At 40.5% G+C, this 25,545-nt stretch overlaps 2 protein-coding genes across 2 annotated transcripts in view; one reads left to right on the top strand and one right to left on the bottom strand.

Annotated features, from left to right (window-relative positions):
* The window catches only part of LOC143279494 (zygote arrest protein 1-like), a 2,569-nt gene extending 1,283 nt beyond the window's left edge, over nt 1-1,286 (top strand). The window contains exon 3 of the mRNA XM_076583541.1: nt 410-1,286. Coding sequence (XP_076439656.1) covers nt 410-622 — 213 coding nt within the window. The 3' untranslated portion in view covers nt 623-1,286. The remainder of the gene's footprint in view (nt 1-409) is intronic.
* A 5,143-nt stretch (nt 1,287-6,429) lies between these two features.
* LOC143274807 (ATP-dependent RNA helicase SUPV3L1, mitochondrial-like) lies at nt 6,430-25,445 on the bottom strand. The gene is made up of 15 exons (XM_076578739.1): nt 25,063-25,445; nt 24,651-24,728; nt 23,985-24,092; nt 23,221-23,335; nt 21,242-21,410; nt 20,195-20,306; nt 19,401-19,570; nt 18,402-18,453; nt 17,656-17,784; nt 16,666-16,759; nt 14,441-14,660; nt 13,320-13,400; nt 12,040-12,219; nt 11,764-11,912; nt 6,430-10,091 (listed from the first exon to the last, which is right to left on the bottom strand). Exons 1-15 carry the CDS (start codon nt 25,295-25,297, stop codon nt 9,533-9,535), a joined length of 2,451 nt encoding a protein of 816 aa, XP_076434854.1. The 5' UTR covers nt 25,298-25,445; the 3' UTR covers nt 6,430-9,532.
* Between the last annotated feature and the right edge of the window lie 100 nt (nt 25,446-25,545).

Raw genomic sequence — 25,545 nt, 5'->3', positions numbered from 1 at the left:
ACTCTCCAATGTTGTCCGTCCACCTGCTTTGTGTGTGTGTGTGTGTGTGTGTGTGTGTGTATGCGTCGTTGTCGTTGTTGTTGTTGTTGTTATTTTTCATGCGTCTCCCTCATTCGACTGTTCCTTGGAGGATTGGTTTTGTAAGGCCAGTGGATCTTTTTATGTGGCCATACCAATGCAGTTTCCTTTTCTTCGCACAGAGAGAGAGAGAGAGAGAGAGAGAGAGAGAGAGAATACCATGCGATACTTTTTTTCTTTTGGTACATGTGTGTGTATGTGTGCGTGCGTGTGCGTGTGCATGTGTACGTGCGTGCTATGCGTGTGTATGTGAGAGAGAGAGAGAGAGCGTGTGTACTTCATAATTGATGTAATCAAGGTAGGAGGTATACGTCATTCTTCTCCCTGTCAGCCAGTGTACAAGCAGGACTGCAAGAGCTGCCACACGGCCTGCGTGCCCTACAGGGTGGAGAAGATCCGCTGTGCTGTGTGCGGCCTGGAGGAATGCGTGTGCACCAAGGAGGAGAAGGCGGAGCGACACGTGGACCCCAACAAGCCTCACCTCAAGGACCTGTGCCACAAGTGCCGCTCTGGCGACTTCTGCACGAAGTCGGACTATTATTAGCTGCAGTGCAGAGTGGCACGTGCGGTGATGCGCGGGCCATTGAACTATTACAAACCAAGTGTCGCGGGCGGTTTACCAGCAGACGTGATAGTACAGGGTTCCTACTTGGGAACTTCAATGTATACCTTTCTTCTTGGGGGTTATATATGGTGAAATGATGCTGAATCTTTGGTAAACAGCTAGTGTAATGAGCACCAGTGAAAACCATAAGTGTTTCCTTGCACATGCACTTCTATTTTGGCATAACACACACACACGCACGCACACACACACACACACACACGCGCGCGCGCGCAGATTTTATGTGATTGAACTACTAAGCATTTGTGCAAGATTTTTTTAAATGCAATCAATTACATTCTGAAAAACCAAGTATTTCAGTAATTTCTTTTAAAAGCCTTAAAACATATGTTGAAAAGAACGCATGTGATGATATACTTTTTGTGTGCTTTTGTTTTAGGGTAACCTTTTCATTGTTATACGTCTTTCGGATAATTTTCGATTAACTCTTTTCTCCCTACACGTTTATGGATAATTCAGTGGGATTCTTTTCATTATAATTATCTGTTTACATCCATTTGAAATTATTTGTGCAAAATCTTTCGTTTTTTTTGTTTCTGTTTTTCGATTAAACTTTTGAAGAAGAAAAAAAAAGCGTACTGGTACAGGAACGTGATGGATCGGGGTTTTTTTTCCCAGTTTTACAACAAAAGAAATGGTACTCTCCCCCATTTCTGTCTGTCTGTCTCTCTCTCTCTCTTTCTTCTTGTGTGTGTGTGTGTGTGTGTGTGTGTGTGTGCGTGTTCGTGCGTGCATGCGCGCGCGTGTGTGTTGTTTGTTTGCATCCCAAATGACTACAATGTCATAGGTTTTCAGCATTATACAAAACAGATTTCGTGGCCATGAACGTGATGAGTGATAAGAGCACGAGTGATAAGCAACAAAGGGATAAAAAGAAAAATGAAGGGGAAAAAAACGACACACATACCAGAGTATACTTAAATCAGCATGCGTTGTTTTCATTCACGAAGCGTCAGTCAAAATCATATCTTGTTATCTCCACATTGAAAACAAAACCGAAAGGGGGTTTTATCACCCTGGCTCTATCATTCATTTGAAAATAAACCGAGGTCTCATGTGCAGCACGCACTTACTGCACGTAAAAAAAAAAAATAATAATAAAAATAAATAAATAAATAAAAGAAGGAAAAAAAAGGGTTGTCCCTAGCAACATTCTGTAGAAAATGTTACATCTGTGTTTAAAAAGAAATGCAGGTGGATAGCTACCAGTGACTTTGGACAAACTGCGCAGGCATGTTACTCTTCGAATTAGTTTACATGAACTGAAGGAAAACAATAGCAACGTTGTTGAAGAAGGGTCATTCGGTGTGATCAGCTTTTTATCAGTATGGTTTTTGTTTGTTTGATTGGGGTTGTTGTTTTTTTTCTAAGAAAACAAAAATCCCAACACAATACGCAACTTGTTCCACAAATGTACATCTTACTACGCTACAACATCCACGAGTCTATTGCCATTACGTCTCTCACTTTCCTAAATAAAAAGAAAAGAAGAAGAAAAAAAATATATATATATAATCCCCAAGCTCTTGACGTCCTCATTCTTTCTCCGTCGCAAGAGCTCCCTTCCCCTGATATCCCTCCCACACCCAATGGCCCCTTCATCACCCCCCCTCCCGAGCTCCCTGCCTCCCGAAACCCCCTCTTCCACCACACCACCCCCCCTCCCCTCCCCCGGCCACCCCTCCCCCTCCCTCTCCCTCTCCCAGCGTCCAAGCAGGCTGCGTCAGCCGAGACAAATGGGTGTTAATCCGAGGAGCAATAACGATTTGTTCTTCAACGACTGGCCGCGCCCGGCCTGTGGCGGACATAATATCTCACTCGGTGCATGCATGGCGTCTTGCGCCAAACTGTGTTTTACACAGAGAGAGTTTTCAGTTACACTTTGGGATACTTCACCGGCACGTGCGGTTCTGGATCTCAGTGACATTTATACGTTAACGAAAACCTAAATACACTAAAACAAAAAACGAATTTGAAAATAAAATAAAACAAAACAAACAAACAAAAACAAGAGAGAGAGATGCTGCAGAAATACTGGTCCTCGTCAAGTTCTGGATCTGACTTTTATACGTTGGTAAAAACCTAAATAATTTAGAACAAAAACCAATTTTAAAAAATGCTCAAGAAGTACCAGTTTTCATTGAATAGTTTACGAAAAGGTAGTCTCTAACTGCATCCGTAATTGTGTCCACGGACGATTATGTTTATATCTTAAGTCCGAAAGATGAGGTGAGAAATTCATTTCTAAAAAAACCCCAAAAAAACCAAAAAAAAACACACACAAAAAAACCACATATAAAGATAAATGAAAAGAAAAAAATTAAAAAGGGAAAAAAAGGACAAAAATTAATGTGAAGTATTCCTTTTCATCAGTTGGTAATGGAAGCTGCTTTTGAAACAACACACACATGCAGGCGTACACGCACGTTAGACAGGTAGGCTATCTCGTAAAAGCTAGACACATATATGCATTGGCCTATCCTGTCGGAGGTCGATTACTCATCGTATTAAAAACACAAAACAGAAAACAAGAACAACAAAACAGAAAAAAGAGGGTCTGATTAAAATCGCACTGATCGAGGTTGTGAAAGGGGGAAAACGTCACCCTAAAGACATTCCGACTTCCCGCAACAACCGCGAGATTCCCATTTACCAATCTTTTCCAGAGAAAAAAGAGAGAGCGAGAGCAGCAGCCTTGCACCGAATAATAAAGCATGTCACCAAAAAGCCGTTCTCCCCAACTTTCCCGCATCTCAGTCCCTCGGTGAAAAAAAGAAAAAAGAAAAAAAAAAAGTCTCCGTCGCCATTTTGCGCTCGCTGTTCCTCACACGCGCATGACTCGGCACGCGCTGAGCAGACGACATTTTCTGGGCTTCCGGCTGGCGGCGCGCGCTCCTTTGTGAGGTTAATTAGCGAAAACGACATTATTAGATTATCAATCAGCGGGTATTAGACGGCGGAGCGGGGACATATTGCTTTACTTGCCGCCTCACTTGCAAACTGCTTGACACGGCCCGCCCATCCCCCGGTGGTGGAATGGAGAAAGATGGAATAATTGGCTGTTCCCCCGTCCGCCCGTTTGCTGGTCGTGCAATAGATTCGCCGCGCCGGGAAATGCGGTGGAAGGACGGGGAAGAAAAATTAAACTAACATGGCATGAATAATAGGATGGGGGTTTAATTCGGATGAACACAAACCGCCCCCCTCGCCCCTGCCTTTCCACACCCAGGCAATAAACCAAAGGATCAGTGAAAGAGCCAGAACCGTCGCTTCCATGCCGTGGCCGCAGGGAGAACTTGCCCGTGCAAGTGGACTTAGAGAACGGTCCATTTGCCCGCACAAAATAAACAAATGAACGATACTGCCCACTCTCTATACAAATGAATGAATAAAAACATCAAACAAAACAAAACAAAACAAAAAAGTCTATTTTCTTTGAGCCATAGGTGGGGGTGGGTGGAGCATGGCCCTCCTAAAAAGATGGCATTTCTTTCGGCTTAGGCCATGAGGGGAGTCAGGCGTATTGAAATTGAACAAATAATGAAGGGGGAAAAAGAAAGAATGAAAGATATCGAACGTCCAGCAATAAAATATGATCACAAAAAAACGTTTTGTTCAAATAAATGAATAGGGAAAAAAAAAAACGCCGCGGAAAAACGTATTTAACAAAATGAAAACATATTTTTTATATGCTTATTAGACCGTAAATGAAAATGGACCATGGAAAAATGACATTTCTTCAAACACATAATGACAATTTCTGGAAGAAGAGTTTACGTGTACAGAGCTAAATCAATCTTGTTCACACACACACACACACACAAACTCTACAGACTTATAAACAGAATATATAAGTCCATGGCATGAATCTAAGTGCTGACATACTGATCATTTTTATCGCATATGTCCTGGGGGGATTCGTCAGAATTGCTTTCCCTGAAAGTTAACATCTGAGAAAGATTCCAACACATGCAAGAGCAGCTCCAGAAAACTGCATAACTGCCTGCATTCATCAGAGAAATCTTAGTAAACAATGGAGAGCAGAGAAAACTTTTCAAGATAAAATGAGGTAAAGCATCATTATAAAATGTAATCTGTATGAAAAACGATAAAATGTAAAATGACTGTTGAAACATTTATTGCTTCTTGAAACGTTTCCAGTTGTGCACTGTGCATGTGTGGAAAGAAAATTTTTGTTTCTATTTCAAAACTAAATTTGGTGTCAACAGAACAAGTTTTTTCCTGCACAGAAAATGGCAATATTAATGTTTTCCAGTGACACACGCACACACACATGCACACATGCCCTCACACACACACACACACACACACACACATCACACACATACACCCCCACCCCACACTGAACTTTAAAAAAAAAGGTTAAGTTTTCATTGTTAACTGATTTACTTTTTTAGTTTCAACATGATGTGATAAGAAGAAAGATAGTTCCCAAATGTCAGACACAAGAAAAGAAAGTAATAATCTCCAAACTTCTCCACTGTCTGTTGAAATAATTCTCGACCACTGTCAGCCCCATCTCTGCCTTTCCAGCCAGCTCAAATTCAGGAGTGAAATGGAAAAGATAATATGACAAAATATAATAGTCCAGGACTTCCCTCCAAGGAACGCCAGCCAGGACTTCACCCCCCTTGGAATTTCACCCACCTTAACAGCCAGGGCTCTCCTTAGGAACACCAGATTGACCTCCCACCTAGACAGACATTCAGCTCTCACTACCCTCAAACGACGCAACCTTCACTGAACAAGCCCAGAACAACCTGACCCATTTCAATGTATAGATATAACAGTCTAATCATCAATGGGCAGTGGCGTTGCACTGTGGAAACCTGCCCTCCCCAGGGACAGCAGCCTAAATTTCACACAGAAATCTGCTGTGATGAAAGCATGAAAGGTAAAAAAAAAAGACCTTTGTGGCCATCAGGACTGTAGTTTTTAATGAACTGTGTCCATGGCTCAGCATAGAAAGGCCAGGACCAACCCTCTCCTTCAGCTACTTCAACCTTCCCCAACTGAGGTCTGGTGCTCATTCACACCTGAGTGGATTGAGGAAAATGAGGGTAAAGTGCCTTTCCCGAGGGACACATGACTATGCCAAAACGGTGTCTCTAACTGTCTCTAACCCCAAACAGAAGTGAACACTGGATCAGAAGTCTAATGCCTAAACAATTCTGCCACAGCACCTCTACAACACAACAATACAGAAACAAAATTCACCAACCCCCACATGTGTTCAGCTTCTCTCTGTCTTCATAAAAGAGGTACAGTGATTGATGATCACATGTGATGGCCATTTTGGCTGGCGGTGACTCACCAGCCTTTCTGTTCCTGAGACAACCTGCTCTGGAGCTGACAGCTGGTGAAATCATTACAAAGAGGCTGTGCAAGATTGCTTTTCTTGTCTTGAATAATTTGGCAGTCAGGAAACAAATCCCTTTTCTCTCTCACATGAGAAAAGGGACAATGTCCTTGAGAAAGGAATTGAGAAGAGTAACTGGATGTATTTTCTAAGGTATCTGGTCAGTTTTAAAGAACTTAATAAGAAACAAAACTGAGGAGAGAAAGTTTATCTTTCTGAAAATATTTTCTGAAAAATTTTAAGAGCTTAACCACTGCTGTTTGTCACATGAATGTGTATTTTATTACAATGTTTTAACTAAATACCAGATTTTTGTTCAATCTTTTAAAAAAGTTCCATCTTTAACTGTCTTGTTGCACATGCTAATGTATCAATTCTGGTGGGTTCTTTTAACTATTATTTGTGAGACTACTCCCCAGTTTTTGAGAGCTGCTTCCTGCAAGTGTCTGAATCTTTCTTAGCTTTTGGCAACCAGGGACCCTAAGCCTGTTGACTGTGTATCCCTTGCTTTGATTGCAACCTTGCTATTCATTTTGCCCTTATCTACCACAATCTAATTTCCTCCTAATTCTAACTGGAATTTTGTACCAGCACAAAACCATGTCAACTCCTTAACTTGAGATGTCTGAGAAGATTTAAAGGCAGCAATGGCTGGAGGGAATCAATGCAAAGGATTCTGCTGGCAATAATTTGTATTGTAATTTTTATCAATTTTCTGTCACAACAGATTTCTTTGTATGAAATTTAGGCTGCTCTCCCTGGGGAAAGTGCATTCCCACAGTGCAGTGCCGCCCTTTTTTCTTCTTTACTGTCTGCAAGTGTGTCTGTTTTACTATCAAAGTGTATTTTTCTCCAGAATTTTGCCAGGAACAACCCTTTTGTTACAATGGGTTCTTTTACATGCACTAAGAGAAGAGCATGCTGCACACAAGATCTCAGTTTATTGTCTCATCCTAATGAACGGCACCCAGACCACCACTCAAGATCCAGTGGAGGGTGGAGTAAAAATCACTGTCCTTATATGGAACTCAAACCAATGGTCAGGCTTCCTAGTCTGGCACATTACTTCCAGGCTACTGCTCCACATGACTTTATGTTCAAGGTCTTCAAACTTTCAAAGCACCACAGTAAAAAGGAAATTCATTGAAAACGTATTATCCCTTTTTCATCAGGACCTCTCTTGATGTTGTTCTTCTAGCCTGTGCTAAGTTTGGACATGACTACGTCACAGTGAGCTACTGGTTATATATAGGCAATACCATGACTTGACTGCCACACACACAGAATAAAAAAAATACCTGTTATGGTATTGATGTTACATACACACAGCTGTGATTCATTGTACACAAATGCACAAGCTTCAATTGCAAGACTCAAGAACGGTTTATTCTCCGTTCACAGGAACTGTAATTCAGTGTCTGACATGTGTAAACATTAAAATAAAATGTAAATGAGCTAAACATGAGCAAGTTAAGAAAGTATGTACCTTATAATATAATCACACACACACACACACATGCATGCACAAACACCACATACACACATATCTACACACACATTCTTCTCCTTCTCCCATTTGAAACTCACAAACTCATTCATCCCCCCCACCCCCTCCTTCTGACCTCCCCAATAGCCTTCCACAGCTATCAGGGCAGCAAAATTATATCCAATGTGTCTGTGGCTTCAAACAGGAAAACAAGGCCTAATCCACTCCCTCTGCTGCTTTAACCTCCACCTTCCAAAATCATGTACCTGTTCAAACTTGGGTGGAGTAAGGGAAAATCAGAAGAACACAACACCATGTCAAAACAGGCCTCGAACCCCAGTTACTTGTGAACACTGGCTCAGAAGTCCAGTGCCTTACCAGTTCTGCCATGCTGCCACAATCAGGATTAGATCACTTACATATTTTATCCAATACTTATTCAGTCTTGTGATCCTGTCTCATGTAAAAAGCTTGTTCAAGTGTGTACAGTTAATCCTTTTTCCATCCATGAGTACAGTTGTGTATACATATCTCCTTTTTCCCCATTTGTTTAATTTAATTAAAAACACAATAAAAACACAATGGTAACTATGTGTCTCTGTGGGAATGTTTCTGAATGAACTCTAGAAATTTCAAGACACCAGCGGAAAGTATATACGACTTCAAAGGAGAAAAGAAGACACCCACCTCCATTGGACAAAACAAAAACAAAACAACAAGAAAAAAAACGAAAAAAGAAAAAGAGCCTGCAATGGCCAACAACTATTGACACCCTCTCCCCCCATATTTCTCCATTTTTTGCAGAATGCAGTGACTGTCACTTCACATCAAGCAGACACTTGCCAGATGTTTTTCACCAACCACTTTGTAACATAGTTTTTATACCTCCATGAATATGTTTGTTTTCTGTCCTCTTGTTGTTTCTGAGTGTGAAATGTCAATCTTAAAGAAAAGGGAGGCATGAGGGGTTTAACTAAAGACAGGGATACAAGGAAAGAAAAAAGAATTCTTTCTTTCTCAACAATGTCACATATCTTTTATGATTTTGTTTATTTTTAGCAGAACTTCCTGTTTTAGTTTAGTATTTCTTTCTCAGGTAAAAACATGTATACCTTCTATTCAAATAGACGCATATGTAATGTATATTATACAATATAGAACAATTACACAAACTGTGTACACTATTCAATAAAAATTCAGACAGAATTTTTCAGTTTCACACACACACGCATGCACATGCACCAAGCACACACACACACACACACACCACTCTTGCACACATATCTGAGGCACTGAGAGCAATCATTGTGTTGCATACTTCCAGAATTCTTCAGAAATACTGTTTTCACAAACTGAGCAATTCTATCACTTTTCACATTTTTTATCCCATTCGTCCTGTTATCAACAGTCAGCAAAACAGAAACATAAATTTTGTCTTAGGTCAGCAGTACTGTACATACAGACTTTGTCACAAGTAGCTGTAATCAAAGGTGCAACCATTTGCTTGATGGTGCTCAAGTTCACTAAGAACTCTATGAATGAGTTAAGCTGGCAAAAACCTGATACGAAATGTAAGCTCAAACATAATTCACCATTAACTAGGACCTATAATCAGTTACATAACAAGTAAGTTATGTGGAGATAAGACACCTTTAAAGAATTTAATTAAAATGACTTGATACTTTTTTCATTGGGAAAAAAAACATTACAACTGGCAATAACAATATGAGAATTTAACTGATACTGGTTCCCTTTTGATAAATTTTGTACAAAGTGAAATGCAAATCTATCTCCCGCACTGTTAGTGCCATGATCACATCAACTAGTCATTGGTTAAAAACTGCTCTGTGTCACTCACAGTGTTCTTGGAAACCTTCCTCCACAGAGGACACACCCTTTCCTTTCACAACACACATGTCTCTTCACCACTCTTGAGCATCAGGAACAACCATGCCACCACCCATCACCTCCTTCCCCTGCGGTTGAAGGGTCTCCGTGGCTCCCCATCACTGTCATTGCCATAAGATGCTTTCTCCCCATTACCGTTGCCCATCGTCGACTGCCACTCTGCCTGCAGCTTGGCCAGCACTTCGGGAGTGATCAGCCCTTCCTTGATCAGCTGCGAGGCTAGTCTCCCCTGTCCCACCTTCACATCATTCACACTTCGCCCCTGTCGCTGCCTGGCATTCTTAGCCTGCAGGAAAGAGGCGGACAGTCGAGAATCGTAGGCCGAGTCAGAGCTGAACGACTGTTCCTTGTACTTTTGTCCCAAGGACTGTTTCACTGGAAGCTCGTCCTCGCCATCATTGACCATTTCTGATGCGAATCCAGCAGTTTTCTGTCTGCGGTGTTTGATGAAAAAGTCATCTTCGCTGTCCATGACCATGGTGCCTGGGGTTCGGTCCTCTGCAGCACGCACTAGACGAGTGATGTTGGACACACCATTCTGAATTATTTCGTCCAGTTCTGCCTGCATGTCTCGCACATGGCTGGCGTCCGGGAACATGTCAGGGAAACGGTATCTGTGAAAACCCAGAAAACACATATGTATAAGAAAAAAAGTCGACCAATAAAAAGACAGTTGAATGAAGTTAGATTTCTGCCTTAAACAACAATAAGACCACAGCAGTGACAACCACAATCTCACAATGCTACTGACCAACGCAATAGAGCCATGAAACTACTGCGGCAAAAACTCCTGAAGACTTGGCCTTAAGGATGTCAGCCAATAAGTCATTAAATTACTACAGTGTGTGCGTGAAAAAATAGACTGTTAAGGTGTTAACAAAGTCACCACCTCAGTACCGTAAAGTTCGGTCTATAAGCCGCAACTTTTTACCCCAGCTTCAACCTCTGCGGCTTATACAATGATGCGGCTTATTTGCGGATTTTAATGATCCCGGGAGTGTCACGTTCTCGTCTATTCTTAGCTGCCCTTCAACTCACCAAAATCATGATTTTTGGATGAGCTTCAGGATAGTGTGCTAACTGTTCACGTTTTATAAATCAAATCCGCACACATTAAAGCCTTCAGATCAGCATTCAGTTCTACTCTGCTCAAGCGTACACCCTCATCATGCCGAAAACGCGACATTATGCCTATGATGCAGCCTTCAAATTGAAGGCGATCGACCTAGCAGACGACAGTGCAAGCGACGAACCAGCAGCGACCTCCACCTTCATGAAGTGAAAGCGTGGCTAAGTCAGTGACAAGATGGCGGAGGAAGCTGTGCTAGTTCTCTTCAACTCGGACACTGAAGATAAAGATTTTAGTTGATTCAGTGAGCAGGATGATGTTTAATAAATGTGACTATCCCTAAATTATGGATCTTATTTTTGTTGTGTTTATTTTCTTTTTTTTTTTGTGGCACTAGCAGTATTTTCGCTTGCTTTTCTTTGTGTCGTTCCTGCTTGTGTTTATTTCATAACCTACAGTATCGACAGCTTTTCTTAGTATCAGTATGTGTTCCGGTACCGGAAATAAGTGTGGCTTATAAACCGGTGCGGCTTATGTATGTATAAAGTTCAATTTTTTCCAAAATTTAATGGGTGCGGCTTATATACCAGTGCGCTCAATAGACCGAACTTTACGGTAATTATCTTTCACAAATCACTCAAGTTACTGACTTCCCAAGAACAAAATAACTTATATGTGTCCATATCAGTATTCTTCTTGACTCTTTTCTTTATTAGTTAAAAAAATTTCATATCCTTGCTTTGCTGGTTTATGGAGCAAATGTTGCCTGTAATGACTTGTTTAATATATATTCAAAAGCAAGAACAAAGAACAATCTTCTGATCACTATAGAACATGATTTATTTTTGTGGCCATATCTGGAAAAAAAAAACCCACTTTTTTTAAAACACTATTTGAAATTCTAAAAGAAAAATTGGATAGATTGCAGGAATAACACAATGGTAAACACACTCGAGGAAACATGGAAACATCCCTTAACTTCAGGCACTCACAACACCACCATGAGACAAAAGGCAGCAACATTCATCTGGTGTGCAAACAGTGACACATGAAGAAGATTTTGCAAGAAAGAAAAAGGTTTCAAAAAGCCACTGCAGTCTGCAGAGTACTGAAGTTTGTCTTTTATAACATAACAGATCCATTTGTCTCTATCGATTCCCTGATTACAAACATTTTTTTCATACCGATTTGATAACTGTAGGTTTCACCAGCCTTACCCCAGCCAGAGATACAAGTCCAGGACGTCAAACACCCCTTCCAGGTGTACAAGGTCAGCAATGACAGAGGGCGTGGCGAAAGGCCAACCAGTCTGACGACACAGCCAGTCCAGGGTCAAGGGTTCGTTGCGGCTGAACTGACGTGCAAACTGTAAGACAAAGTGCTCCAGTCACAGCAAGGGGAACATCTTTGGGGAAAACATTCACCACCACCACCACCACCACCACCACCACCACCCACCACCATCATCATTATAACAACAACAAAACAGCTACCTTGAGGAACATGGTGCAGACAAATGGCTGTTTCTTGGGGATGGGGGCGCAGCAGAAGACGTAGCGCACCCGCAGGTTCAGGGGCACGTGCTCAATCATGTCAGCCAGGAACTTGAAGTCATCCACGTTACACATGAAGTACTTGTCACTGTCCAGTTGGGATAATGTCACGAAAATGTCCTGAGGATAAAATAAACAAAGAACAACAGATGCTTCACAGTGATATGTGAAGACAGGCACAAGGTGTAGTAACAAGAAAAACAAAACAATAAGAAGAAAACTTTACTACCACAATGAGAAATCAACAGTATTACAAGTAGGTATATCATTTTAAATATAAATCGTAGCACCTGAAAAACTCCAAGTCTTTTACACAAATTACTAGTCTCTTGTATAATACCAATGGAAAGAACCCCCACCCACTGCATTCCCAACCATCAAAAACACAAAATCCAAAAAAATTCTGCCTGAAAAGAGAGAAACTGTGTGTTCTATATTACCAGTGATACTCATGATTATACTGGCATCAAAAATACTAATCAAAATAAATAAAATGAACAACAACAAAAAAACAAAAAAACAAAAACAAAAAACCTGCTGAAATTAACTAACAGACAGTCACAGTTCATAAGATACAATCAGTAAACATTAAAAAAAAATTAATAATAATGACAGTTGCCAGGCAATACATCGAAAAATGCTCAAATAAAATCAACATGTTTTCTTCAACATTTTAATATACAGAAGAAATAAAACCAGAACATACATACATATATGCACACAGAAATATTTCTACATTGTATTGTATTGCATCATTTTCTGTGTGAAATTTGCGTTACTCATCCCAGAGAGAGCACATCACCATAGTTCAGTAAGATCTCCCAACCCAACCTTTGCTGTCCCCCCCCCCCTTTTGTATTTACAATGAGTCATTTTTTCCACAGATTTCTGCCAGGGACAACCCTTTTGTTGCCATGGAGAGACTTGCACTTAGACTACCACTCAACATCTACTGGACAACAGGGAGTGATAAATCACCATCAACTGTTTCATTTTTTCTAGAACTGTGGTCTCTGAGATTGAGATTTGTTTTCTGAGCCAGCTGATGTGTCCTTATAGCCCTTATTTATCAAAAATGTTTAATACTTTTTGTGTGTCATAAATGAAATTTTTTTTAAAAATCAAGGTTGGACTCAAACCAGTGGACACTCACTTCGTAGTTGAGCATGTACCACTAACACAGGCACATTACCACTAGCCATAAACACAAACCCACTCACGATAAGGTTTGACAGTGTGGCATGAGGCAGGTGGTAGGCAAACAGCTCAATCTGCTCTGCAGTGGGATGTAATCCAGCTTGCTGCAATGTAAACAACACACCACAAATATACACACGCTTTGTCTGGCATGGTTGTAAACGCCAAGGAGAAAGTCTTAAGTCTCACATGCTATCAAACCCCTTGGGTTTCCACAGATAAGACCACCAAAAAAAAAAAAAAAAAAAAAAAAAATCCATATTTTTTCCAGACCAGACTGATAATTTTCCATACTAAACACAAAGCCAAACACAATTTTCAAAAAAATTTAATGCATGCTATACTGCTGACGAAAAAGATTGGCAGATATCCTGGCATCAATGTTCAGTCTACATCATTTATTCTTTTTCCATTGTTTGCCTCTTGTTGTTTTAATGCATCAAGCTCTTTGTTGAAATGAACTGGTCAAGGGCTTTATCAAAAATAAAATTCCAAGACTTTTCCAGACCCAAAGGGCAAAACATAATTTCGAAGACTTTTCCATTTCACTTCTCTCATTTTTCCAGACTTCCTAGACCGATTAAATCCTGCAAAACCCCACTGAATAGGGTATGGGGGGAAAACATTAAATAAAGAGCCTTATGTTTTAGGCTCAATATTGGACTTCCCTCTTTCTCTCCCTCTTCCCTGTGAAAACGCTGAAATTGCAATGGATATCAGAAAGCACTCAGTTGGAAGGTTTAAAAATTAAGATCCTCTTTTCTCCAGCATTTAACGACAAAAACCTGCAGTATCACTTTAACAGCTACAGTTTGCTTCAAAACCGAATTCTCTTTATCAGATGCACAAAAAAAACCAAAAAAAAGAAAAAAAGTACAAAACAAAGCTGGACATAAAACCTCACTATTCCCTTCATATTGAAAATAGTTTTCTTTTATCTAAAAAATAAAAGATTAGCCTCTCTTACTCTCTCTCATGCACACATGTACACACACACACACACACACATAAACGCACACACATACAACATAAAACATTAGCCTCTCTCTCTCCCTCTCTCTTACACACACACACACACATCACACACACACATCACACACACACACATTTTCAAGACAAGCAACACAACGCTAACACAACCCACCTCAATAGGATCGATGGTGCGACTGATGACCTCTTTCAGCAGATTCAGGTCGTCGCTCCTGAAGGTGGTAGCCTCCCCGTTTTCATAGGCGGTGTTGTAGCGGCCGGCCCTTCCCCCTATCTGCAGCGCCTGTGAGGTGCTGATCACGTCCATCTCCTTCTCCCCGCTCTCTGTCAGGTGAGGCTTCATCAGTGAGTAGAAGATGATGCGCTTGATGGCTCTGCACATTTATGTGTTGATGTCTTTATTTTGTTTGGTTATGTCAGTAGAAGATCATGCATTTGATGGTTCTGCACATTTATGTGTTGATTTCTTTATTTTGTTTGGTTATGTCAGTAGGAGATGATGCACTTGATGGCTCTGCACATGTTTAAATTTTAACATGTTTATTTATAAATTGTGTTTGTTTATGGCAGTAGAAGATGATGTGCTTGATGGCTCTGCACATGTTTATATTCAAGGTGTTTGTTCACTTATATATTTACTGTTTTGTTTCAGTAAAAGATGATACGTCTTGATGGCTCTGCACATACATTTATACTTTGAACGTGTTTATTTATTTTATTTGTTTATATCAGCAGAAGATGATGCGCTTGATGGCTATGCACAACATACATTTATATTTCAATGTATTTACTTATTTATTTTGTATGTTTCTATTATTTCATTTTATGTCAGTAGAAGATGATGCTTTTGATGGCTCAGTACATAAATTTAAATTAAAAAGTGTACTTATTTCAAATTTTTGTTTGTTAATCTTATTTTATTTCATGCTTGTGTTTCACACAAACTTAGGATAGGGCTCTCAAGGCCCAACCGACAAAACCAAAGCCTTTAGCAGGACACTTCCTGAAGCCAAAAGAACAAAACCATGATCTGAGCCGCAAGGTTTGGTGACCAGGTGGTCAGAGATCAGTTGTCTGTCCAGTGTGTCTGTGGTTCAAATCCTACAAGCTCCTCATGGGGTCAGGGTGGGGAATCTTCCAAAATCCACATATGCAAATCTACCAGTGCCTCAACCATCAATCGATATAGGGGCGTGATTAACATCAAACACGCATGCTCGATGTCCTGCAGCCCATTTCTGTGTCCGGTACATTATGGAAACATCTACATACACACCGTTCCCTACCACTGAGGCACAACTGCTTAAATGTTGAGGTGAAAACAGTCATACATGATGAAAACTCAGTGGCAGAAATGGGTGACTGTAGGAGATGCAGTGCTGTCCACAGATACTTAAGACCTTAACTAATCAGCCCTTTAATTCAAGCCCATAGGGTATAATTACACTATGTTTAAAGCTTGCAAACACTCTTCTCTTTTTTATCTTTAATTTCTTTAAAAACCAACAACCTGATTCCCATTCAAGTGTGGCACAAACCTTTATATTCAACTCAAACATAAATTCACCTCAGCCATCTCCTTCACAGAAACTAAAAATATAAAAAATAAACAAGAAAAATCCTTTGTGGTATTCACAACTGAATCTGAAATAAAATCAATAAAAAAAAGAAAAGAAAAAAAAAAGGATATTTGATACGCACAATCTAATGAAACAAAAGCCATGGGCGTTTAAAATGAAAAATACAATAATGTATACATACTAAAAACACACAAATACACCCGCATGCACAAATCCTCCTGCTCCAACTGCAGCCCACATAGCCACTCCCACTCCACACAAGATGCAGATACACACACGCACGTGCACTCAAGCACATCTTGGCAGTGGCACAAGAGGGTGTGACCAGAATAACATACACTGTATGTGAAGCAGTGACCTAATGTTATTACACCCGACTAGGAACCAAGCATCTACGCATTCAAGTCCCATATTAGGACAATGCTTTTTACTTTCCTCATCCACTAAACCTTGAGTTGTGGTCTGGGTGTTAGTCTTTCATATGAGATGATAAACTGAGGTCCTGTGTGCAGCATACACTTAGTGCATGTAAAAGAACCAACAGAAAAAAAGTTGTACTTTGCAAAATTCTGCAGAAAAATCAACTTTGATAGTAAAACAAATATACATGAAAGCAGAAAAAAGGCCCAAGTAAACCTGCGTGGTGATGCACTGCAGTGACATGCTTTCCCCTGGGAAGATGATTTAAAAATGATTTAACATCCCATAAAGAGAGAGAGAGAGAGAGTGGGGGCAGGAAAAAAACAGGAGAGAAGAATGGAGAGGAGAGCAAAGGACAATAGAAGAGTAGAAAACTCACAAATTGAGACCCATTCCAATGGCATCGGTGGCCACCATGATTTTGCAGGGATCATTTGGGTTGTTGAACTTGGCTGCTTGGGCCAGCTTGGTGCCTGCAAACAGAAGCAAACAAAATCATTCATATTACAAAATAATATTGCTGCATGACGAACAAAATATAAACACTTTCCCAAAATGCATACCCACCGAGAGGAGAAACAGTTGTTTGTTATGCACTAGAAGAAGCATTTAAGTCTTGCGAAATGCAACATCAGCTGCTGCTGCCCTAGTAACTGCATCCCAATATCTGTCTGTACCCATACTCTCTCTCTCTCTCTCCCCCTCTATTCTTTTCCAAGGTAATCCCCTTTCCTATGCTCCCAGCCTAACATTGTACTATTCATGATTCTATTGCCTTCTCAATCAAGTCTTTTTATTTTGACCCTGACAACACTTTCTGATGACAATCTCTTAAACTGCTGAGCAAATTATTACTGGATTTGTTTTCATGAAGCTGAATTCAGAGATCCACACACTACTCTCTTTTGTGATATATATTTTTTCAAAAGATGACTGCCGGGAAAAGAGGGCGCTAGTCAGGAATGCAAAGGGGAGGTAACCTACTTCAGGAGGTTATCGGCCGTAGCTACTTTCATTTTCTCCGTATAGGCGGGTAGTAGTTTGCACAGGACAGGAATCAGACCCCTGCCAGAATCTGCACTAGTGGGTCACGGTTAAGTATGTGTAGTTAAAAAATATTTTTTCCTGTCAATACAACACAAAAAAGACCCTGACAGATACAAAATAAAGGAAACATCCAAAGACAACTTTATTTTACACGCTTAATCAAATCTAAACACGCTGACACATAAAATATAGGGCAAACATGTAACTGAAACGTTTTATCCTTTTTCAGACTGTACGCTTTTATCACAAGGACTCTGAAACCACAAAAAATATGACTTACTAAAGCAAACACCAGTACTATACCAGTGCGTTCCCAGCTCACCTGGAGGCAGGCCGCCATAAATCACAGCACACTCCTTGTTCATGCTCTCCAGCTGCCGACTGATGTAGTAAATATCGTTTTTGCTGAAGCACACGATGCAGTCCCCTGGACGGACGTTTTCGAACTTTTCTGAAACAAATGATTCCATTCACAAGATCTGTAACATAGCAACCCACAAACAACAAAATACCTTTGTTGTAAACTGAATGTGTATCTAATAATTCTGTTAACATTCTAAGCTTTCAAACAAAAGAGAACCATCAAAATGTTTTGGTGTGTTGCTTTCAAACAATGGATCAAACGTCATGGAAACTGTCTTGAATTATAGCTATCAGACAAAAGAACATCATCAAAATGTCTTGGAGCGTATATAACAGGAGTCATAATGGCTGCTGGAAAAGGAGGGCGCTAGTCAGGGGGGCAAAGGGGAGGTTACCTACTTCCGGGAGGTTATCAGCCGTAGCTACTTTCGTTTTCTCCGCATAGGCGGATAGTAGTTTGCACAGGACAGGAATGTCAGACCCCTGCCAGAGTCTGCACTAGTGGGTCATGGTTAAGTATGTGTAATTAAACTAACATGCAAACATAAATGGGAAGGAGGGGGAGGGGGTAAGGGGGGTGTGGTGGGGGGGGGGAACAAAGACAAATAGCTGTGAGAAGACAATATGGGAGGGAAAAAAGAAATATCAACTGAACAAAGTGATGGACAGAACAATAACAACAAAATTATGCCTAAGTCTACTTACCAACAGCTCTGTCAAGGTACTCCAGTTTTGTCAGACGTTTGTATCGGCGCACCTGGGACAAAGACATGGACTTTTCACTTGCTCTATAAAAATGTATGGCACAGAAGTTACCATGGCTACCTTGAACCATGAATATTATACCAGATGACATTACTGGATACCATGCTTCATTAACTATTAATCTAAAGGCAAATGCATACACCATTTACTAAAAGTTGTCCAGAATGTCACAGCAGACTTATTCAAAAACAGATGCAGAAATTGTAAATTAACTTTTCTCTTCGAACGATCTGATTCTGTTTTCCTTTTGTTTTGACATACAAACACACATACACAGACATCATACACACAAGCACACATCATATAAACAAACTTACACACACACACACACAGACCACACACACATTTCATGCACAAATGCAATCAGGTGCACACACACACACACACACTAAAGCCCACATTACACAAAACACAACCGCACACATGCACAAACACAAATATACTCAAACATCCTCACATGCAGAGTCACACAAACGCACATACACACACACCTTCTACCAACACTGAAGTGACAGAGGAGCCATGACATCTCACAACGGTTCCCACAGATGTGACCAAACAAAATCCCATACATTCTCCATACCTTTTTCAGACCAGACTAAAAAAGTTCTGTACAATAAGCCAAACTGAGCTAAAAAAAAAAAAAAAAAAAAAAAAAGTCTGCAAGACTGCTGACAAAATAGATCAGTAGACATCCTGACATCAATGTTCAATTTTCACTTAAAAAGCAACAACACCAACATATGCATTAATCTCTTTGTCGAATGATACTGGTCAAGGGTTTTCATCAAAATTCCAAGACTTTTCCAGACCCTGAAGAACAAAACATATTTTCCCCAAGACTTTTCCAGCCCTGGAAATGGTCCTCTCAATTTTTCCCAAGACTTTTTCAAACCAGGAAACGGTCCACTCGTTTTTCCCAAGACTAGTCCCACTCACCTCCACCTCGTCTCCAGTGGCCATCATCAGCTCTTGAACCAGGTCAATGGCGGAGGCTTCCCCGCACAGGTGAACCTCGTGGGCACACATACCCAGCAACGCTCGCGTCCATGCCCACCCTCGCTGTGGGTCCTTGATCATCTGAATCTCGTCAATGATGGCCACCTCATCTGCAAGGAAGATATCAACAGGGTTCTTATATATTTATATATTTGTAAAGGAAAATTTTGACATGGTTCTTTAACTTTTTGCATTTGTACAGTGCCAGCTGCCATGTGGAATTAATCATGTGCACTAACAGGAATTTTCTGAGGATACAAACACAACTTGTAGAAGTCACTTCAAGATGCGTATCAGGACACTTTTTACTTTTCATTTCTTGTGGGGAGTTCTCGTCACTGGGTACTGAGTGCCATAGCACACAGCAGCTGATTACTCTGGGTAAGTGGAAAGAAAAGAATCTAACAGTCTGTTTCTGTGATTAGTAGGTGGCATCCTGCATATGTTGGATTAGAACAGGCACTGCAAACATCATCAATATGACGCAGCAGCAGTGCAAGGTCTCCTCTGGTGTGTGGCCTCTTGACAACCTGACCTTGTTAGCTCCCTGCAGGGGGACTGCTGCCATTGAGACTGGTTAACTGGGGCACAGGGTGAGTAGGAGGAGATTTGGTGCAGGAGGGAAAGATGGAGAAGGGAGACACACAGACAGAAACAAGACAGCGAAACTCACCAAAGAAAGACAGAGAGGGGAGAAAGAAAAGAGACATAAGGCAGGTGACAAAGTGACTCACAGGGTGTGGTGACACTGGCCATCTCCACAGTACAGGCCACATGTCCAGACGCTGTGTTGTCTTCGCTGGCGTACCTTCGCTCCTCTCCCGTCACCAGGTCACATGGTGTGCCCTTGAGTGAATGAATGAACGAATGAACCTGATTTACAAAGGGTGAATAAAAGTTTCCACCCACAAACACACAGAGAAAGAAACAAGAAAAAGAATCAAATGCCTGCACAACACATATACACAAACCACACACACAGGTTAAATCCTACGAGAGGGGCCTAAAATCACAGAGTAACAGACCTGAAGGCTTGCAGGCCTTGAGAAGGAAGCATAACTGTCTTGTTCCACATACTTTTTTTTGTTTTGTTTTGTTTTGTTAATAAATACTCTTTACACTGAATATACCTACAAGCTTACAACCAAAAGGTGGCAAGTGTTGGGGCTGGGATGGAGGAAGTGGAGATTAAACAGGCCATGATACTATGGATAGAGGTCAATGTCCAAACTGCTAACTGAAAGTGGTGGGTTGGGGAGAGCAATAACTGGGGGTGTGGGAATCTTACAGTTCATTCTGGCAGTCAACGGCCATTCCTATAGGCAGCCAAGAGCAGCCACATCCAAACTGTGTTAACTGGTGTGGAGGTAAGATGTGGGGGGTGGGGTGGGGGGCTTAAAAAGAGACTAGATTCTTTTTGGGGGGTTGTTTTTGGAGAGTTGAGTCTGTTCTTTTTTCTTTCTTTTTTTTTTTTGGGGGGGGGGGGTGGGGTTATGTTGTTTCCACATTTTATTGTCCAGCTGTGCTGGTTTTTTTGGGTTTTTTTTAACAAACCAGTTCAATCATACTCATAAACTATAGAGATCATATGAACACAGACTCAAAGCATAAAACAAAGAACATTTTCAAGATCATTTCTGCAGATATCAAACCAATAAAGTTGCCCAACTTCAGATGTATATATAACCACCATTTCAGATGTTTACTTCAACACACACACACATACACACACACACATACACAAACACACACAAGAAAAACGGAATCAAATAACAACTCACAGCAGTGTTGCTCTTATGAAAGACCTCAGAAGCCAGAAGTTTAAGTGGCCCACAGTATACACCTGTCTTCACAGTGAGAAACCTTTCCAAAGCGTGGTGTGTTTTTCCGCTGTTGGTGGGACCAGCATGGAAAATTATCTTGCGCTGGATGCCTCTTGCTTCTGGGTACCTGAAAACAAACCAGCCATAAGATCATATGTCATAAAACCAAATATGAAAACACTAAACAGAGAACAAGCACAAAGACTTCTGCACGAGCATGAACAAACAACTTGAAGCTACTGCTGCTTAGCACTTCTCATTAGTTTGCACACAGGCAGGGTTTATTTTGGTTTTGGCACACGCCCTGTGCCAACTGATGCAACAGGTCTAAAAGTAAAAATGATAAATTGCTTTTCTGTCTCACAGGTCATTAGATTTCAGTTTTAATTTCTTTAGGAGGCGTCACTGCGTTCAAACAAATCCATATACACTACACCACATCTGCTGTACAGACGCCCAACCAGCAGCATAACCCAACATGTTAGTCAGCCTTGAAATACATATTTGTTTACCTATCAGAGTGGATTTCTTCTACAGCATTTTGCCAGAGAACAACATTTATGTTGCCATGGGTTCTTTTTAAAAGGGTTAAGTGGGTGTCGCACAGGAACTCTGTTTATTGTGTCATCTGAATGACTAGATGTTCAGTTTGATTTTCCATTCAAACTTCGGAGAAAGGGCAAGCATGAGATTCGAACCCAGATCCTCACACACACTGCACTGGCAGATAAGTGTCTTATCCATTCTGCTACCTTCTTTCTTCATGCATTGCTTTTATAAACAAGCACACCAGCCCAGCTAAGATTCAACCAACAACAGATTTGTGTAAAAGAGACTGCACCTAACAAAAAACAACAACAAAGACTGCTTTAAAATGCTTTAAAAAAAAATTTTTTTTAAATCTAAAAAAAAAAGAGAAGAAGAAGAAAAGTCTCAAGTACCAACCATCAGTGACAGCAGAAGGGAGAGCACTTGTACACAGCACTGTCATGTATTGCCAAAGAGATCTGCTCTTAACCTATTCTCAGAGGTCTCCTCATCAAATTATTCTCATCTGTCTTATGGAAGGAAATGATGCCTCCAAAGAAAAAATAAAAGAACTTTTTTTCCTACACAAACAGGGCTACCATGAATGGTATGTAAGCTGATGGGAAATGCTAAGCAGAACTGGCTTGACGTTGTCTGCCCTTACCTGGCTGAAAGTTACCGCCAATGCTTGTTTGTTGTCTTAATTTTGAAATCTCTTTAAGTAACTAGTGTAACCTTAGATTGTTAAAACCGGGCGCAATAGCCGAATGATTAAAGCATTGGACTTTCAATCTGAGGGTCCTGGGTTCGAATCTCGGTGGCGCATGTCAGCATTCGGTGGGTTATGAAAACAAGAACATACCCAGTATGCACACCCCCTAAAACGAGGTATGGCTGCCTACATAGCGGGTAAATACACAAATAGTCAAACAAGTAAAATGTTAAATGTTACATGCTCGTCTGAGTGTGTATGTGTGCATGCCTGAATCTGATTGAATGATACAGGAAACAAATGATGAACGCAAATGGCAACCGTCAGTCAGCTCTACCCAGGTACACAGCCTGTTGTGTAAATGACCCCGTGTTTGTAAAGCGCTTAGAGCTTGGTCTCCAACCGAGGATAAGCACTATATAAGTATCCATAACAATCAAAAACCTTTTGAGAGGAACGGTTTTCAACTGTTTTCATTTCATCAGTGTTTCACCAGATAAACAATTTTAGCAATAACAGCTTTTGAATTTTATAAAGTTATAAAAATGATTTATGTTTTGGAAAAGAAATAATCTCTGGTGCAAAGTGTTACAATTCAAGTTTTGCCCTGAAAACAACAATCCAATTGTGTTGGGTATTTCAACAAGAGTAACAAAAACCAAAAAAACTGAACATACTACATTAGAAATAGTCTTACCAGTTTGCTGGCAAGCGCAGGTCACTAATTTTTTTCAGGTCTTCCATGCAATCAAGGTGTGGAAATATTTCACGGGCATGCCGTAAGAAGTATGGAAAGAGGTCATCCACATGCCCTGTAAGGATGGAAAAAAAGTCCAGTTGTTCACTGGCAACAAAATGAAAATAATAAATCTGCTCAAGAAATTATATAAAAAAAAGTTTCTGTCTGCATTCAATCTTGAATTAACCAATCAAAATTTCCCCCAAAACTTTTTATCATCAATCACAGATACCAGACCTTCAGACTGAGCAGGAACACACAGGGACCACATATAGCCATAATGACCCTGACAACTGAAAGTCAGATGCAAAATAGCAAAGATCATAAACCAGTCAAACTACATAAATTGAGTGATGATAAAACTGTGTGCCACCCGTTTCCCACAAAGAAACAGAGGCTCATGCCATTACAATTATGTGTAAATAGTGTGGGCTATCATCAATCTGAAATGCTAGACATATCATTAAATCAATGACAATCGAGTCTCAAGTTCATGTGGAGTTTAGCTCAAAAGATCACATTTCACATGAATTTGACATACTCAGATGCTATATTCAATGATGAACTTTCCCGGACACAACACATCAACATAACATATTCAGATACTGTTTTCAGAGATGACTTTCCTGAAGATCGCTCAGAATGAAAACATTTTACGTTGAACCAACTTCTATCAATAGCACTGAGGGCACTGTGTTCAAATTTTTTGCTCTCAGACTCACCCGCGCCTTGTAGAACATCACTCAGTACGATGTGCAGATCAACAGGCAGATGCTCAGACTCCACCACAAACTTCCGAAAACTCATGTAGGACTGATGGAACAGCTTTTCTGAAAGCATAGTAAAGCAACACTGAATGAAATGTGTGTCACTTTTTGTGTTTTGAGTATTTCTTATTTGTGTGTGCAGGGGTGAAGACTTGAGGTGGATGGAACAGGGTTTGAGAGGAGTGATTGGGGAGGGGTGGGGGTGAGACAGGGAGGGGCTGGGGGGGGGGGGGGGGCAGGATTGTGAGGAAAGGAGTGGATAAGGATCGTTGTCTGTGTGCATAAGTTCAATATTGGACAATACTTCATACCATGCTACTATTTTTTACTTTATATAACATAAAGTAAAATAATATGTGTAGAACGACATGTTCTGCATTTGAACTTCATTTTCAGTCAGTTTATCTAAAGCACCAACAAAAACAAATCTATTTTTAACGTTAAACAAGATCATAAAAATATTTTCAATATTAGGTACATTAAAAAATAATATTGAAAATACTTTAAATATCAATAACACGCATACTCACTCAGACAAATACAAAGGTTGACAGAGACGTACAATGTATCATCCACACAAAAATTATTTTCCTTATCATCTATAGACAGACATGCACATACTGTCAAGGCCATTCTCAGCTGCCAAGGTCTTCACCACTGGTCTTCGGTAGAACTCATTCAAAATCCTCAGCAAGTCCTCTATAACAAGAAAACAACATGTATCAAATGTGTGTGTGTGTGTGTGTGTGTGTGTGTGCGTGCGCACGTACGCACACACGCGTGCATGTGTGTGTATGTTTGTGCATGTTCCTCTGTGTGTGTGTGTGTGTGTGTGTGTGTGTGTGTGAACACCAACAGCAAGGAAACTGTGAGTAAAATAAACTGGAAAATGTTCATGGTTACAAAAAATGTTGATAGTACAGGTATCACATATTTGATATTTCTTCTCACACTGCTTCAAAATCTTTCATTGGAAATTATCTTTCAGTTTCGCTTTCACTGATGTAATACCAAGCTTCTATCACAATTTTACCTTTTTTCAAATGTCCACTAAGTTCAGCACCGACATTGATGTCATCTGACAGATTTGTTGGCTTGATGGTGAGAGGTTGGATCAGACTACTGACATCTTTATCTTTATTGGATGTTGACTTGGTACGGACTGCTGCTGTGGCTGGTCCAAAATATTTTTTCAGACTCAAGTGACTTTGCTTGACATTTGCCTGCCCTCTCAGGCTGGTCAGACACCTGAGCAACCTGGAAGCCATACTCTGCACAGGTAAACAGGCTTTGTAAGTATCTCCCAAGAAAAAACGATTTTACGTAAACCGTTTTCAGACAGATAAAGCAGACCGCGATCAGCTTGAATGTTCGTCCGATCTGTTCGCCTCCGGTGTGTGCCCATAGGGCGCAGCCATTTTGACACAATTTTAATTATGTAGTTTCGTATAAGAGGAATAAATCAATATAACATTCTTGAATTGTATCAATAGTTTTATAACGCAATATCATTGCT

The sequence above is a fragment of the Babylonia areolata genome, chromosome 2 (genome assembly GCF_041734735.1).
Source record: "Babylonia areolata isolate BAREFJ2019XMU chromosome 2, ASM4173473v1, whole genome shotgun sequence".
In the NCBI taxonomy this organism is placed as follows: domain Eukaryota; kingdom Metazoa; phylum Mollusca; class Gastropoda; order Neogastropoda; family Buccinidae; genus Babylonia; species Babylonia areolata.
This window is presented reverse-complemented; position numbering and strand designations above follow the sequence as displayed.

Coding starts and splice junctions, on each gene's coding strand:
- LOC143274807 (XM_076578739.1), bottom strand. CDS start 25,297: ATGGCTTCCAGGTTGCTCAGGTGTCTGACCAGCCTGAGAGGGCAGGCA. Junction 19,571..20,194: donor GGCCAGTGTCACCACACCCT/GTGAGTCACTTT, acceptor TCTTCCTTGCAG/ATGAGGTGGCCATCATTGAC. Junction 10,092..11,763: donor GACTTGTATCTCTGGCTGGG/GTAAGGCTGGTG, acceptor GGGTTTTCACAG/ATACCGTTTCCCTGACATGT.